The following is a 15,813-nucleotide window of genomic DNA, read 5'->3' as shown; positions in this document are numbered from 1 at the left end:
TCCTCACTTAGTATCTACTTTAGTTTTAGGCTGAGACATTGATAAGGGTTCTAATGTGAAAAACAAAAACAACCAAAACACCAAACCTCTAACAACACCTAAATTTGGTACTAGGGCAAAAAAAGAAAAGTCTATTAACAAAAGCTCTAATTAAAGAGAGTTGTCCTTTCAGTCATTAAAAAATCAGCTTGGAGTTCCTGCTGTGGCACAATGGGATTGGTGGCATCTCTAGAGCACTGGGACACAGTGGGTTAAGGATCCAGGGTTGCCACAGCTGCGGCTTAGGTCGCAACTGTGGCTCGGATTTGATCCCTGGCCTGGGAATGCCATGTGCCATAGGGCAGCCGAAAAAGAAAAAGAAAAAGTCAGCTTGATTAGCCATTTCCAGAAAATGGAACAGATATGTTCTCATTTCCATAAAATCTTTTCCAAAACTTTTGTGTTCTCACAAGACAGAATCCTACTATGGGAAAAAATTAAAAGGGCTCAGTCCCCCCAAAAGTAAAACTGATCTAAAACTTTTAAATCTGATTTAACAACAGTTCTATAAAAATTAATCTTCATGATTAATTCTGCTGAATCAAATATTTACAAGCAAATTGCTGAAATCTGAACAAGTTACATTACCTGATACATATATAAAAAAGAGAAATTTGGGTTTTTTTAGGTCTGTGCCACTTAAAGGGGAACTGTGTATAACTATTTTTCAGAATCTAAAAGGTTTTCCACTTTAAATGGCAATTTGACAAAGCCACTAACATAACTTGCAATTTCAATATGAGTTTTAAATTTTGAAACAACTTAGAATCAAATTTTCCAATACTAAATATAAAGAGCAAGCAAGCTTTTGGGAAGAATTCAGAATCTGAAGTTTAAATGTTTTTATTAATACTTATTCTTTTAAAATAAAAACATTTAAGTAGCATACATTTAAAGTTAAAAATCAAATCAATATCTAAAACCTAAAATCCTAAGAATGCTGTCCTTTATTTTAAAAGAGGGTAGGAAGTTTTCTCATATCATGATGGAAAACCAAAGCATATCTGCCTGTTTTATAAATATCCATGTCCTTTCTTGGACTCAAAAATCCACTTTAACCCATTTCCCTTGGTTTTCTTCCATCTTCCATCTCACTGAACACCACTGTCACATTCAGATTAACATTTAGCCAGAGGCAGAGATCACATAAGTCCCCTAAAGTCCTGTAAAACATTAAAACCAGTAGAAAAGTAGAGAAAATACTCTCATGCCTAGAGCTGCTGGGAAATCCTCTCCTTTTAGAAAAATAAACCTCTTGCCCTAAATATAATCACTTTTGGGAACAAAACATCACTACTACATACAAATACATAGTGCTCTCAATAATTCCACAGACTTTGCTAGTACTTTGGCTTACAAAAAACAAAACAAAACAAAAAGCCTATTTAGGAAAGGAATTGTATGCCAAGGATTTTTTTTTTCCCAGAACAAACAAAAGAGACTTAATCAGAATCTCTCCTTCTCTCATTCATATATGGATTTCTTAACACTAGCTAAAAGAATGCTTTTAAAAAGAATTGGTTGTTACTTTATATTAGTTGATTCCATTTAACCACAAAGAGAACATCTCAATCAACCCCCTTCTGTTTTAAAAATGAACTAGCTAAATGTACAATATATTTTCTGAGTTCATTGCTTAGGACAACTTTCTTCCTGATACCTTAATGTTTAACAGTCTCTGGCTAAAAAGAGCACAGAAGACTAAAGACACATTTTAATATATTTTCATCATTATACAAATGACAGTCAGCCTATCATTTAATTATTTTTTCAGCTTATTAAAACACTTTTTTTGCTCTAAAAGAGAAATCTAATTCAATTCAAATATTCTCAAAACACACATACACAAAAGGCATGGGCAAAAATACAACACAATCACTTTCAATACACACACTTCTTTAGATCTCAGTGAAGCATGGCACAAAAAACAGCTTAGTTTTTAATAAACTATAATTTGACTGCCCTTCTGCTTCATGGTTCAATGCAAAAATTTTAAATCAATGTTTAAGTTTTTACGTTACTCACTGTATTGAGCGTTCTCTCCAGAGAGTAAGACATAAAACATTTGGCTTTCTGAATGACAGTGTGAAACCTTCAGTGTAGCAATACTTTGACATACATTAAAAAAAATTTTAAATGCTATTAATTCATCACTGTATTTTAATCTTCCCTGTTAAAAGAAATAAATTATACATGAAGCCCAAACAGCTGGAAAGAACCCAGAAAAGCGACAAGAAAACGATGACTTTTAAAAATGCTGACGCTTTTCACACCCAGGTTCAGTCATGCCAGCTGGAGAGAGGTGTTAGATATGGCTTTATTCATTTTAAGTCTAAGAAATACAGTCATTTCCATGACATTCTAAAAACTGGAACCAAGATAAATTTATCTTCATGGTCCTGAATTAAAAAGCATTAAAAAAATCATTTCTGCAAAATCCAAGGTATTTTGGATGGATCATTTGTTTGCTAATGCTTAGAGTCAAATTATTTTGTTCCACATTTCCCAGTGAACCAGAATACAAAGAGATAAGAAGGACACACACACACACACACAAGACACATGGTGACCCAGTATCTGAACCACTTCAGACATGGCATCCATTAAGGGGGCCTTTGCTCCTAACTGTGTAAGGGTCCTTAGCTATCATCTGACTTGCACAAGAAGCACACATGGCCCCGGAGAGGCGCTTTAGTCCCCTTTGGAAGACGCTGTTGGAAAGACTATAAATGACACAGTTGCAGAAACTGTTACTAATAGCAAGCCAGGTGGTCAAGAAGGATGCGAAGCGGTTGCTGTGGCCAGTGGAGCTCTCCAATAAGAAGTAGATGATGTATGGCAACCAGAGGATGTAAAATACACTAGTGATTCGGAACAGGACCATGGCATAGCGCTTATCAGGACAGGCCTGAACCTCCCCAGTCTCCCCACTCTGGCTGCTGAAGCGGGCTTGCCTTTCGCTGATTTCCTTTGTGTGCTGTTGGCAGATGCGGAAGATGTTGAAATAGGTGAAGCATACAATGAGGGCTGCTGGGGCATATAACATCATCACGATGAACAGGGTGAAGTAGGGGCTGGTATACCAGGACTCCGCACACCACTGAAACACATCTCCATGATATCCAGGTTTGCCCCAGTGGAAAAAGGAAGGCAGGAAGACCAGGGTAGAGTATAGCCAAATCAGGAAAATGCACAGGCGTAGTCTCCAGGGTGTAACCAGTGTATTATAGGTCAAAGGTTTAGTGATGGCAATATATCTATCGATGCTGATACAAGCCAGAGAGGCCATGGAGACACTCTTCAGAACTGATACTACAAAACCAAATACCTGGCAAGCCAAGGACTCCTCCACTGGAAGGGGATAGTGGAGGAGTGATAAAGAAGGGATCAGGCAGCTTATTCCAACCAAGAGGTCAGCATACGCCATAGTCTGGATAAAATAACTTGTAGTATGGTGGTTCAACAAAGGTGCACAGTGAAATACAAAAATCACAATAATGTTGCCAGAAATAATCAATACAGTTAGAAAGACAATAATCAATACTTCCAAAAGGCAAAAATTGACAGTTTCCAAATAGCCAAATGCCAAGAGGCAAAAAGGGTGGCTGCTCTGATTACCATCCAAGGTAGAGTTCATCTTGAGCTCAGGAGTGATCTCTCACTTCATGCTGCCGCCTGGCTGCTGCCAACAGTTCAATGGAGCAGCTGCTGTCATTGCGGCCAGCTCTGTGTGTCTGTAATAATGCCCGAGGAGCCTTAGTCCCCAAGCTCCCGATGCTGCTGCTCTGATGCATTGCCTGCAGTGCAATTCCCTTTTAAATCCTCCTTGGAATAGGGAGAACCAGCAGCAGTTGTCTGGCCAGTCCCAGATGCGGCCATAGTACCAGGTTTACCATACACATAGCACCGGGGGAGTAAGGCAAACTCTGGTTACAATGTCTTCAGGCCAATGAGGGTAGGGGGTAGGGGCAGAAGAGAAGGGAGGAAGACTAGGACTTCAGCAGGAGTTGTAATGAGTCTCCTCTGAACAGCTGATAGAAGAAAAGGAGAGAGTGTTTTACATTATGCATCCAATGCCCTCATCAAGAACCTGGCTAGCTCGGGCTGATACCACCCCTCCCACTCTATCCTGCCACACCCGGTACATCTATTCACAGCTACCCTCAGTAGCACCCCTTACTCTACAGAGGAAGCGCAGTGACAGCAAGCTTTCATGATCAACATAAAAACAAAATCAATTGCAAATGAGATCAATCTAACCCCGTCTCCTTTCAATTGAGCCTTTTAGGGGAAAAAAGAAATCTGCATATAGCATTTCTGAAAACACTTTACTACAATTACCACTAATAATACTAACCAATATAACTTACTTTCTTCATTCATCCCAATATAATATTTTGCCTCTTAGAAAATATTTCAACAGCACTGAATTGCCTAGCTCAATTTCCGAGTGTTACCTGTAATTCTGCATGCTGCGATCCAAACAAAAGCCGCAGAACATCCTTAACAGAAAGCCTTGCAAAGCAGGAATGTGCCTTAGCCCCGTTTACTGCAGAACTGAGCCACAGAGGGAGGGGATAAAGGAGTAGGAGGGGAAATAGGGAGAAGAAGGGGCTTGGGAAAAGGAAGAGGCGGGGGAGGGGAAAGAAAATGCCTGTGTGCGCGCACACTCCGGCATCTTTAGCAGCTCATTGGAATTCATCGCCAGAGAGGTGCTCCCCGATTTTCAGATCGCACGAGGCGGGGGGGGGAGGGGGGGACTTAATATGCCTGCAGTGCAATGTTTGAAAGCTGTTTCCTCGTCTGTCTGGAATCCCCCTCTTAACAGATGAACTGAATTTAGTAAGGAGAAGGGACAGTAACCAGGACAGAGTGCCAGCCAGGAATTAGACTGAAACACACTGCCAGAGGGGTAATGGTGAGAGGAAATTCCTATTTCCTTGTAGCATTTCTCAGGGAACAAAGAACAATGTTAAAGAATGAAAATGTGTTAACAGTTCATGACAACTGAGGACTCATAATTCAGCACAAGAAGTCCTAGGTAGAAAGCTACATATTTGGCATTAATTTTCTCTCATTATTCACTAAATGCTGATCAATTTTAAGAAAGATGGCCAAAATAACAAGGAAATCTAAAAATTCGGTTTTTCAAAAGAAAAAAATAAATTCCATCCATTCTGAATATGCAGAAATAGCACACAGATGAAAGAGGAATTATGCTGTTGCTGTATTCAACACTATCCTATAGTTTTCAGATGCCATTACATGCTTCTAGTTTGCTGAGAACTGGTACACAAATATACAAACAAAAGATGGACAAATTAAATGCACCCACTTCCATCCAGGTTTGAAAACTGGAGGAAGTTTCATGGTACAATCTGTGTACCTTAAAATACACAATCTTCTTTGCGCCTACTCAACACAAGGCAAATTGGGATGATACTGTGGCTCTTCAGGGGATGTCTAAGTGATGATAATTTTCAGCTAACTGGGAAGTGTCAAATGATGACAATTTTTAATTATATTACATGATCCAACTTTTATTTTTTGTTTCACACACATGCTTTCTCATTGCAGGCAATGGCCACTCATTACCAGAATTCAATCAATTACATTTTAAGATTTAAAGCACTGTGCGTATCACACCAAAGGCAAGAAACTCAAAAAGCCTATTAAGCATAAGCTTGATAGCTTGGTAGTACTTGACAGGTCTTACAGGAAAAGATGGAACAGCGAAAAGATCCATGGCACTGAACACCCATTTGGCTCAAATCCTTGCTCTAGTATTACTTAGCCTCAGCTTCATCATCTGCAAAATAAGGATCATATGCCCTGTTTCATGAGGTGATTGAGAAATAAAGCAGACCATGTATTCCAAAAATTAGCCATTACCTCACACATAAAGGGAACATAACTACTTTTTCCTCATACTACTCAGCCTTTCCTGAATAGTCTACTTTCCCACAGATCATGTTGTGGTGCTTGAGGGTGGGTTCTTGTGAATCCTAAGGTGCCCTCTCTTACTGGGACTGCCAATCTTCTAAGGGCAATAACAACAGTTATTGGATACTTTCCTGTCATGCATTCCTCAAATACATTGAGGCTATACATACGTAAGGCAGTGAGGGTACCCGGAAAGAAGGATCAATGATACGGCATCGGTTATTCCCAGCACACAAATAAGTTCTCTCCTGTGTCTCCAGCCCTGACTTCACTCCCCTTTTCATCCACAATTTGCCTGGATGTCTAAGAGAGACTTCGACTACAGCATATCCAAACTTAAATATAGTTTTCTCACCAAATAAGCCTCTTTTATTTTTTTCCAACATTCTCCCAGGCACTGAGCTATGAACTCAGGAATCATCTTGACCATGTTCTCCCTTAATACATCATCCTTAGTCACCACGTCTTGGGAATCTAGTTCTATAAAGGCTTCCTAATTAATTTCCTCCTTTTAGTTTTTAATACTTTAGGTTATTATTAAATATTGTCTGGACTTCTAGACTTGTTCATTTTTCTGATCTATTCATTTCTGTCTAGATATCCGAAAGCACATGCGTAATTATGGTGATTAGGAAATCCACTATTCAAGAGCTATCAATGGCTCCCTATTGCCTTTCCAATCTGATCCCACCATTGCACTTCCCCAACCAGCTTGCCCACCAGCCAAACCAGGTTACTCACTATTCTACATATCTGCCATAGACTTTATTTTTGAACTCCCATGTTTTGAGTGCTTAATAAATACTGAATGAAAAAAAGAATGGTTTCTTAAAATTATATTTCAATAAATGGAAAAAACATTTACCAAAGTCTAGAGTCCAGGCTTTTCTAAAAACTAAATCTGTAACTTATTCTCTCTACATTTCATGCTTCTCACGTATAAAAACAGATATTACATTAACTCTTGACCCTAAAGAATTAAAAAGATAACAAAAATGCAATGAAACCACAGCTATTAAAAGATCATTAGTACAACAGTAGTTCTTCCAATTTTATTTCTATTTTAGTAAAGCCATTCTTGGAGCTATAATCAAATATTCATACTAGAAACTTAAAAAAAATCAGTCAAGAGTTAAATGTTTTGTTTGGGATTAAAAGAAACCATTTTCTTCAGAGGAGACAAATTATTAATGATGAAAGGTGGGGGCAATAAATCTTTGTCCTCACAAAAATCCATACATACATTTCCCTTTTAAAATAATGCAGTTACATGAGGCACTATTATAAAAGTATTTCTGTATATATGACTGGAAGAAAATACATTAAAAATTAATTCTACTTTCCACTGGATGGTGGGAATACAAGTGATTTTTTAATTTTGTTTATGGTTTTCTATGTTTTCCTAATCTAATTTCTATGTGCTATTTTTATACTCAGGCTAAAGAAAAACAGCCAAAATAATATACAATATATCCCTTTTGGTAAAGCTAACAAAAAAACTGGCTGCAAGATGTCCTCCCAGAGCCACACTAAGTGGAAAATGCCGGGTGTAAGTCAACTACTTCATGGGGCTCAGCTTCACTTGTCCTAATGCCATCACAGCAACATCCTTCCAGCCTTTGGTATTCAATTTAACTTAAAATGGACCTTTAGAGCTGGAGTTAAAAATTCTTACAGAATGAAAATATAACTAGATGAACCATATGAAATGGTTAATAGTTAACCATTTCATTTCTATTAAATACTTTCTGATCTATAAAAATGTCAATTTCTATATGGGTCAATCTAAAACTAAAAGATTAAAATAATCAAATTATAGAACTAAAAATGAAAGACGGCAGAAAGAAAAAGAAAACATGAAATAAAAAAGAGAAAAGACTGTTCAAATTATATTTATTCTTCTCCCAACCTACTCCACAGCTTATCTAATACAGATGATACAGGAGCAAGCTTAGAGCTTCAAATCTGTAAAATTCACTTCTAGGTATTATCTATCACTTACTACTTAATAAATAAGAGCTTTAAATGTTGATTTATTTAACTAACATATTAGTTTAGTGCATCTGATGTGGGTGTGTTTATATCAACATCATTCCACATCCAGTTTAAGGTACTTTGGCTCTTTGGCTTTTATTCCTTCTTCTCCCTCATTTCACACACTCATTCAAATCACCAAGTGCCAAAAATTCTACCTCTGAAATTTCTCTCAAATAGTATTTCCTTATTCCTTCTGCCATTAAAACAATCTAACTCGCAATTTGCTCTTGCCTGAGTTACTAATAGGTTTTGCTGCAATTAATCTTACTTCATTACTAAATAATAATACAAATAATAACAATAACTAAGTGGTATTTTATATTTACTATAGGCTATGAATTTTACTGTTTTCATACATTATCTAAATTGTTCTAACAACTCTACAAATAAGATACTATTATTAACCCATTTTATAGATAAGGAAACAAAAGTTTAGTGCTAAAGTGCCCAACGTCATGGCCTGAATGAGAAGAACTAGGATTTGAGTCAAAACAATCTACCTTTAGACAGATACTCTCAATCACTTTGCATAGTGCCTTCCAAACCTAAATATATGATTTGCCTACTTAAAATGTTTCAATGGGAGTTCCCACTGTGGCACAACCGGGTCAGTGGCATCTTCAGAGGGCTGGGACGTGGGTTCAATATGCCATGGAACAACCCCTCCCATCCCCGCCTCCAAAAATAAAAAAAAAAAAAACTTTAATGACTTTCTATTGCCTCACATCTTTCTATCGCCTGAAACCCCTTCTGGCTTTACCTACCTTCATGCTCTATAGAAACTGCCAAGCTCCTGCTTACCCTTGAGGAACATGCTTTTCCCTGACTTTTAACACCACACATACCTGCAGGCCACTATCCTACCCCCAGAATCCCCCTCACTGGATAATTTCTGAACAACAGAACTTTGTGACCCCCTCAGATGAGAAGTCCTTGTCATCTGATGCACAACAATATGTATTTTCTTTTCTATAACTGCATGCAACTTTAACACAACTGGTTAGCTAACAGCCCACTTCTCTCACTGGACTTCCCTAAACCAGAGAACAGGTATGTTTTATTCATGGGCATATCGAAAGACCTAACACAGGGCTGGCACAAAGCAGGCTTTCAAAGGTATTTTTGATTGACTAAATAACAAATGCCTAATAAAATTACAAGTAATTACGCTTCTGGAGGGGAAGACCTTTCAAGTAAAATCCTAGTATGGTGAAAGTTTAAAAGTTTAATGTATCCATAACTATTAGGTCGATGCATAAGAAGTTGCCTGTTTGTAGATCAAACATTCTCAAATATCAGCTTTTTTATTTTAATTGCTTTTTAGGGCTGCACCCCCAGCATATGGAAGTCCCCAGGCTAGAGGTCAAATCAGAGCTACAGCTGCTGGCCTATGCCACAGCAACTCGGGATCCGAGCACTGTCTGCGACCTACACCACAGCTCAAGACAACAATGGATCCTCAACCCACCAAACAAGGCCAGGGATCAAACCTGCGTCCTCATGGATCCTAACTGGGTTCATTACCGCTGAGCCATGACAGGAACTCCAAATATCAGCAATTCTATTTTATTTTTTTATTTTATTTTAGTCTTTCTGCCATTTCTGGGGCCGCTCTCGTGGCATATGGAGGTTCCCAGGCTAGGGGTCTAATAGGAGCTGTAGCCGCCAGCCTATGCCAGAGAAACAGCAATGCGGGATCGAGCAGTGTCTGCAACCTACCCCACAGCTCATGGCAACGCCGGATCCTTAACCCACTGAGCAAGGCCAGGGATCAACCCACAACCTCATGGTTCCTAGTTGGATTCGTTAACCACTGCGCCACAACGGGAACTCCAAATATCGGCAATTTTAATATGACTAAATTTAATATGTTTTCAGTCTTATAATCTAGAAAGATCTTGAAAATTCTCTGGACAGGTAAGACTTACAAAAAATCATGAGAGGGTACATTAATTTACAGAGATGGGATATAGGGACTTGATTATTTCACACACACAAAAAAAACAATTTGGTGAGTTCCCATCACAGCTCAGTGGTAACAAACATGACTAGTATCCATGAGGACGTGGGTTTGCTCCCTGGCCTCAATCAACGAGTTAAGGCTCCAGCATTGCCATGAGCTGTGGTGTAGGTGCCAGATGAGGCTTGGATCTGGCGTTGCAATGCAAGCCATGATTGGATCAGGGGAAAAAAAAAACCCACAATGATTTGAGTGAATCTTGTATTAGCGCATTTGGGATGCTGTAATAAAAATATCATAGACTGAATTTTAAATTTTTTGTTTTTGTTTTTTCAGGGCTGCACCCGCGGCATATGGAAGTTCCCAGGCTAGGGGTTGAATGGGAGCTGTAGCTGCCAGCCACAGCCACGGCAGATCTCAGCCATGTCTGTGACTTATACCACAGCTCACGGCAACGCTGGAACCTTAGCCCACAGAGTGAGGTCAGGGATCGAACCTGCATTCTCACAGATACTAGTTGGGTTTGTTACTGCTGAGCCAGGATGGGAACTCCTTAATTGTTTATAAATAGCAAAGTTATTTCTCACAATTCTAGGGACTGGGAAGTCCAAGATCAAGGCGTTGGCAGATTCGGTATTGGGTAAGAACCCACAGCCATCTTATGCTGTGCCCTCACATGGCAGAGGAGCAAGGGAGCTCTCTAGGGTCTTTTAATAAGCATACCGATTCCCCTCATGAGGGGTCAATCCTCTTAACCTAATCTCTTCTCAAAGGCCTCGCCTCCAAACACCAACACACTGGAAGGTTAGGATTTCAACATGTGAGTTCAGGGGAGACACGAACCTTCAGTCTAGAGCGACCCTACTACACAACTGCTATATGGGAGCAGACAAGAAAGTTCTGAAAGTCCACCAATAACCTGTTTTCTTAGCAAGAATCAGATAGCAAGAATCTGAGTTGTCAAACAGAATCATGGATTTTTAGGTGCAGGACTCAAACATACCATCTAATTTTTCCAGAATGTTAAAGCTTAAAGGAAGCATAAAGGAAGATCAACCATTTACTTCATCAACCTCAGTTTAGAGAAAAGGAAATGAATGGTCACAGCTGCAGAACCTCATAAGAGTTCACAAAAGCTGGTGGCAGAGCTGAAAAGAATATTCAGGCTTTGTACTTCATGACCAGTGCTCTTTTTGATTTTTATATTTTTATGGCGGTACCCATGGCATATGGCAGTTCCTGGGCCAGGGATGGAATCTGAGCCACAGCTGCAACCTACAGCACAGCTGCAGCAACACCAGATTCTTAACCCACTGCACCTGGTGGGGATTGATCTCGGGCTGCCACAGAGACAATGCCAGATCCTTCCTGCTGTGCCACAGCGGGAACTCTTCTATTTTCTAACTTGATCTTTGTGTTTGGTACCCACAGGAGGTTCTTATGTTTAAATATTACTGAATTCTTGACTATTACCAAATCTACCAGGAAGTGATTTTTAATCAAAACAATCTGCATAGTAACAAAATTATAATTAGATATTTAAGTTATTTTTCTAGGGAGTTCCTGCTGTGGCACAGTGAGTTAAGGATGCAGCACTGCCTCTGCAGCAGCTCAGGTTGCTGCTGAGGCATGGGTTTGATCCTCAGTCTGGTGAAGTGGGTTAAGGATCCGGAGTTGCTGCAGTTGTGGCATAGGACATAGCTACAGTTTGGATTTGATCTCTGGCCTAGGATCTTTCACATGCCATGGGTGCAGGGTGCAGCCAAAAAAAAAATCTTTACAAAGTGGTAAAATGTGGCTGGGCCTCCAGGGCCTCCCTTAGATAATCAGAAATGTAAATATTGATTACACATGTTTGCTAAGAACAGTTTAGGTTCTGGATGACATTCATGGCAAAAGATTCTTACCACTGAAGTTTGCCACTAAAATCACTAGAGCAAACAATGAAGCACATTTCAGAAAACACAAGGCTGACTGGATGGAAGCAAACGGAAACATCAGAATATGATGTTACTTCATTATACTCTCTTATTATTAAAAGGCTCTGTTTGAGGAAGCAGTTCTGATGAAAATGTTTGGTATTACACAAAGCAACAGAAGAAAGAGAGAGAGTTATTGACATTTTAAAAGGTGAAAAATAACCAAAAGAAAGAAGGACCAGAGGATGATTCTGGAAGTTGGTGACCAGAAAGTGCCTATTTTCCCTCCATTCTCAACTCCAATTTATTTGATTTACCTGACCTAAACAGCTACACGTCTTGCAGCTGAGAGTAGGAGAGGCCATGGTAATCCCTGTGGATTACTTACTAGGTTTTCTTCTCCCTGTGCCTGGCAAGTTCTACCTAGAGACTAGGGTCGAGGCACCCTCTGTCAAAGACGAGAAAGAACAGAAAACAATCTAGGAGTATTTGGTCTGCAGAAATTTATTCCATGAGGCCAAAGGTAGTTCAATAACAAGAAGTCTATTATATGTTGATAGATTATGTATCTATTCCATCAACAAATTAAAGAAAAGCATATTCATGAAGTGCTGAAAAAGCTCTTCATAAAATTTCAAATAGACATTCCTTAAAAAAAAAAAAAAATCCAAGCCTGAGATGGAATAAAATCACTTAAATAAAATAAAAAGCATTTACCAAAAAACAAAGAGAAGAGCATACATTCCAAAAGTTTGAAAAACGAAAATCATTTTAATTAAAATCAGACACTTGATAGGGATGCTAGTTATCACCACGATCATTTAATGCTGTCTTAATGCTTCTGTCAAATAAAAAAAACAAAAATAAGAAAAATTTAATAGTCTGCATAAACAGTGAAAAAGGAAGTGAAACTGATTTTACTATTATCATGTATCTGAAAATCTCAAAAGATGGTAATATAAAATTAGATTAATCAAAATATCGAGGTAGACAATTAAAAAAAAAAATCAATGTCTATTCTCTACTGTTAACAACAGACTACCTAGAAATGGAAATCAGAAAAAGTATTCCATGTGCTATAGCAAAAAATACTCTAAGAAAGTTCTTGGGAATAAATTTAACAAAGGAGGAATAAGACATATGAAGGCAATTCTGAAGTCTTTAATAGACATAAAATAAGATCTGGATAAGTAGAAAGACATACCATATTCTCAGATGTAAAGAATGTAACAATGTAACTTAAAAACTGCATTAATATGTAAATTAAATGTAATTCAATTTAGAATCTTATATAACCTTACTGGTGATGGTTAGACTGGAGAAAATGAAAGTTTAGGTGAAATATTAAATATGCAAAAGTAGATATTAGAACATAACTCAAAAGTCTCTTTAATCCAAAATCTGTTAGTATAAGAATATACAAACATCGGTAAACAGAGCAAGCTAGAAACCAATCCCAGCTTATATGAGAATTTAAGATATAATAAAGATGGTAGTTCTATTCAGCAGAAAAATAGAAGTAGCACAACTGGTTATCCATCTGGGAGAAAGTAAAATTGGACCGCCATCATATGTCATGTACAAAAATAAATTCCAGATGGATTAAAGATGTAAAAATATAGCACATGCAATAAAAAAAAAAATCTCACAAGGAAATCTTGGAAAGTACATGTACAAAATCTAGAGGTGTGGGAGATACCTTAACCAAGATGCAACTTTCTACATAAAATTGAAAATGTTTTGTATGGCATGAAACCATAGAGTCAATATAAAACTGAAACTCTAGAAAGAAATTTATAATGAAGATACAAAGACTTAAAACATAATATATACAGAAATTATTTAGAAACTGACATCTTAAAGTTAACAGAAAAATATACAAATAACAAACTGGTAATTTATGGAAGAGGAAATTACTTAAATTTACTTGTAGTCAGGGAACTGCAAACAAAAGATATACTGGGATCACATTTTCACTGACAGCAGAAATTAGTGATGGCTAACACTGTTTGGGATATGGGTTAACAGGTGCTTTCTTACATTGCTGGTGGAACTGTGAATTGCCATAGCCTTTCAGAGAAGCAAGCTAGATATAAGTAAATTAAAAACAATAATAACCAGTTTAAAAAACACATAACTGTTTGATTCAGCAATCACACTCCTGAGACTCTATTTCATAAAAGATTTAGAACTTGTGCAAGGTTCTTTAGTAAACTATTTAGAGGCTAAAAAATGGAAACAAAACAAAAGCCTACCAATAGAAGAATGATTGACTAGAAGACTATACTTTCTTTGTTTGGGTTTCTAAAACAAAATATTACAGACCAGATGGCTTATAAATAGCAGAAATTTATTGCTTACAGTTCTGGAGGCTAAAAGTCCAAGATCAGAGTGCCAGCACAGCCGGGCTCCAGTGAAAGCCCTCTTCTGGGTTGCACACCGTCAACTCTGGCTGAGTCCTCACGCGGTAGAAGGTGGGGAAGGGTCTTGACTGAGACTGCTTTGTAAGGCGCTAACCCCTGGCATGAGGGTTCTGCTCTCATGACCTAACCACTTCCAAAAGGCCCTACTTCATACCTAACAAACATTCAGACCACAGCACCTGCTATATGTAAGAACATTAAAAGATTTATAAAAGCTAAAACAGGAGAAATTAAAAAGCCCAACCCGAATATTTATAAGAGCAGGATAGATTTTTTTTTAAAGTGTAGTTTATTCAAATAATGTAATACTCTCAGCAATTAAAAAAATGAAAACAAATGAAAAACGAGCTACTGATACAGTTTATAAATGAAAGAGCAAAAGATGTCAGATACAACCAAGCACATGCGCATGACTCTATGACTGCATTTAATGAAGTTCAAGAACAACCAAAACTAACCTAGGGAAAGCAAAGTCAGTAATGGTTTTTCAGGGGTGATTATGACTAGACAGGGACAAGAATAACTTTTTTGGAATGATGAATATATTCTTCCTTTTGGTAGTGATCACGGCACTGTGTTTATATGTAAAACTGTCACTGAGCTACACACTTTAAAGTTGTGTATTTTAGTCTATGTAAATTACAGCTTGCTGTAAAAATAAATTTAAAAAAATTTAAAAGTACTTTCTCCACTCAAAAAACAAAATTCAGAGCAAATTTCAAAATGTCAATTACAAATACTATTTATAGGAAGATAAAAAATGTATTTTATAGGTATATCTAATATATATCTTACATCTAAATTATATAACACTATAGTCAGAAACAAAAAAAAATCATTCACCAATATTGTGATGGCTAAATTGTTTGTATTTTCTGATTATCTAACAGCATCTAAACTAGTACACATCCATTAGAAATCTTTTCCAGTTCTAGCCATCTGCAAGGTAACAAAAATTTAATTGAAATATAAAGCACATGACACCAGCATATATAAAACATTAATCAAAAACATCATGTTTTATATATCAAATATATCATGTTTTGTCAAGAGTTGACCACTTACACATCATGTTTTATAATCAAATATATCATGTTTTGTCAAGAGTTGACCACTTACACATCCTATGACTACCAGGTTCCTATTCGAGAAACAGATGTCACCATTCTCATGGCATCAGAAAAATAAAATATTTCAGATTTAAATTATATGTATGAGTAGCCACACCAAAAATATTTAAGAGATACTTTGTGGCCAAACATTTCAAATGACTTCAAAATAGGAACTAGAAAGACAGAGTTGCAATTACATACCCAAAAGATTTGCCAATAAATGAAAAAATCAACTAGGTGTACCTTAGCTAGCCATACATGCTTCATACTCTCATTCTTTGATGTCTCTAAAGATTCTCTTAAGTACAATACCCTGCCATTCTTCCACACCTGGGGAGGTCTTTTCTGGAATCTATCTTAAATAGCAAATTCCTGATAAA

The 15,813-nt window shown here is 37.5% G+C and overlaps 2 protein-coding genes across 3 annotated transcripts in view; both read right to left on the bottom strand.

The window, feature by feature from the left end:
* Window positions 1–15,813, bottom strand: part of RABGAP1 (RAB GTPase activating protein 1) — a 176,067-nt gene that overhangs the window by 74,006 nt on the left and 86,248 nt on the right. The gene's annotated exons all lie outside the window — the stretch shown is intronic.
* Window positions 928–4,026, bottom strand: GPR21 (G protein-coupled receptor 21). Its single transcript, XM_047768352.1, has one exon. The coding sequence runs from the start codon at window positions 3,674–3,676 to the stop codon at window positions 2,627–2,629; it is 1,050 nt and encodes a 349-aa protein (XP_047624308.1). The 5' UTR covers window positions 3,677–4,026; the 3' UTR covers window positions 928–2,626.

This window comes from Phacochoerus africanus, chromosome 2 (assembly GCF_016906955.1).
Source record: "Phacochoerus africanus isolate WHEZ1 chromosome 2, ROS_Pafr_v1, whole genome shotgun sequence".
In the NCBI taxonomy this organism is placed as follows: domain Eukaryota; kingdom Metazoa; phylum Chordata; class Mammalia; order Artiodactyla; family Suidae; genus Phacochoerus; species Phacochoerus africanus.
The sequence above is the reverse complement of the archived record's forward strand: the minus strand, read 5'-3'. Positions and strand labels throughout refer to the sequence as shown.

Coding starts and splice junctions, on each gene's coding strand:
- GPR21 (XM_047768352.1), bottom strand. CDS start 3,676: ATGAACTCTACCTTGGATGGTAATCAGAGCAGCCACCCTTTTTGCCTC.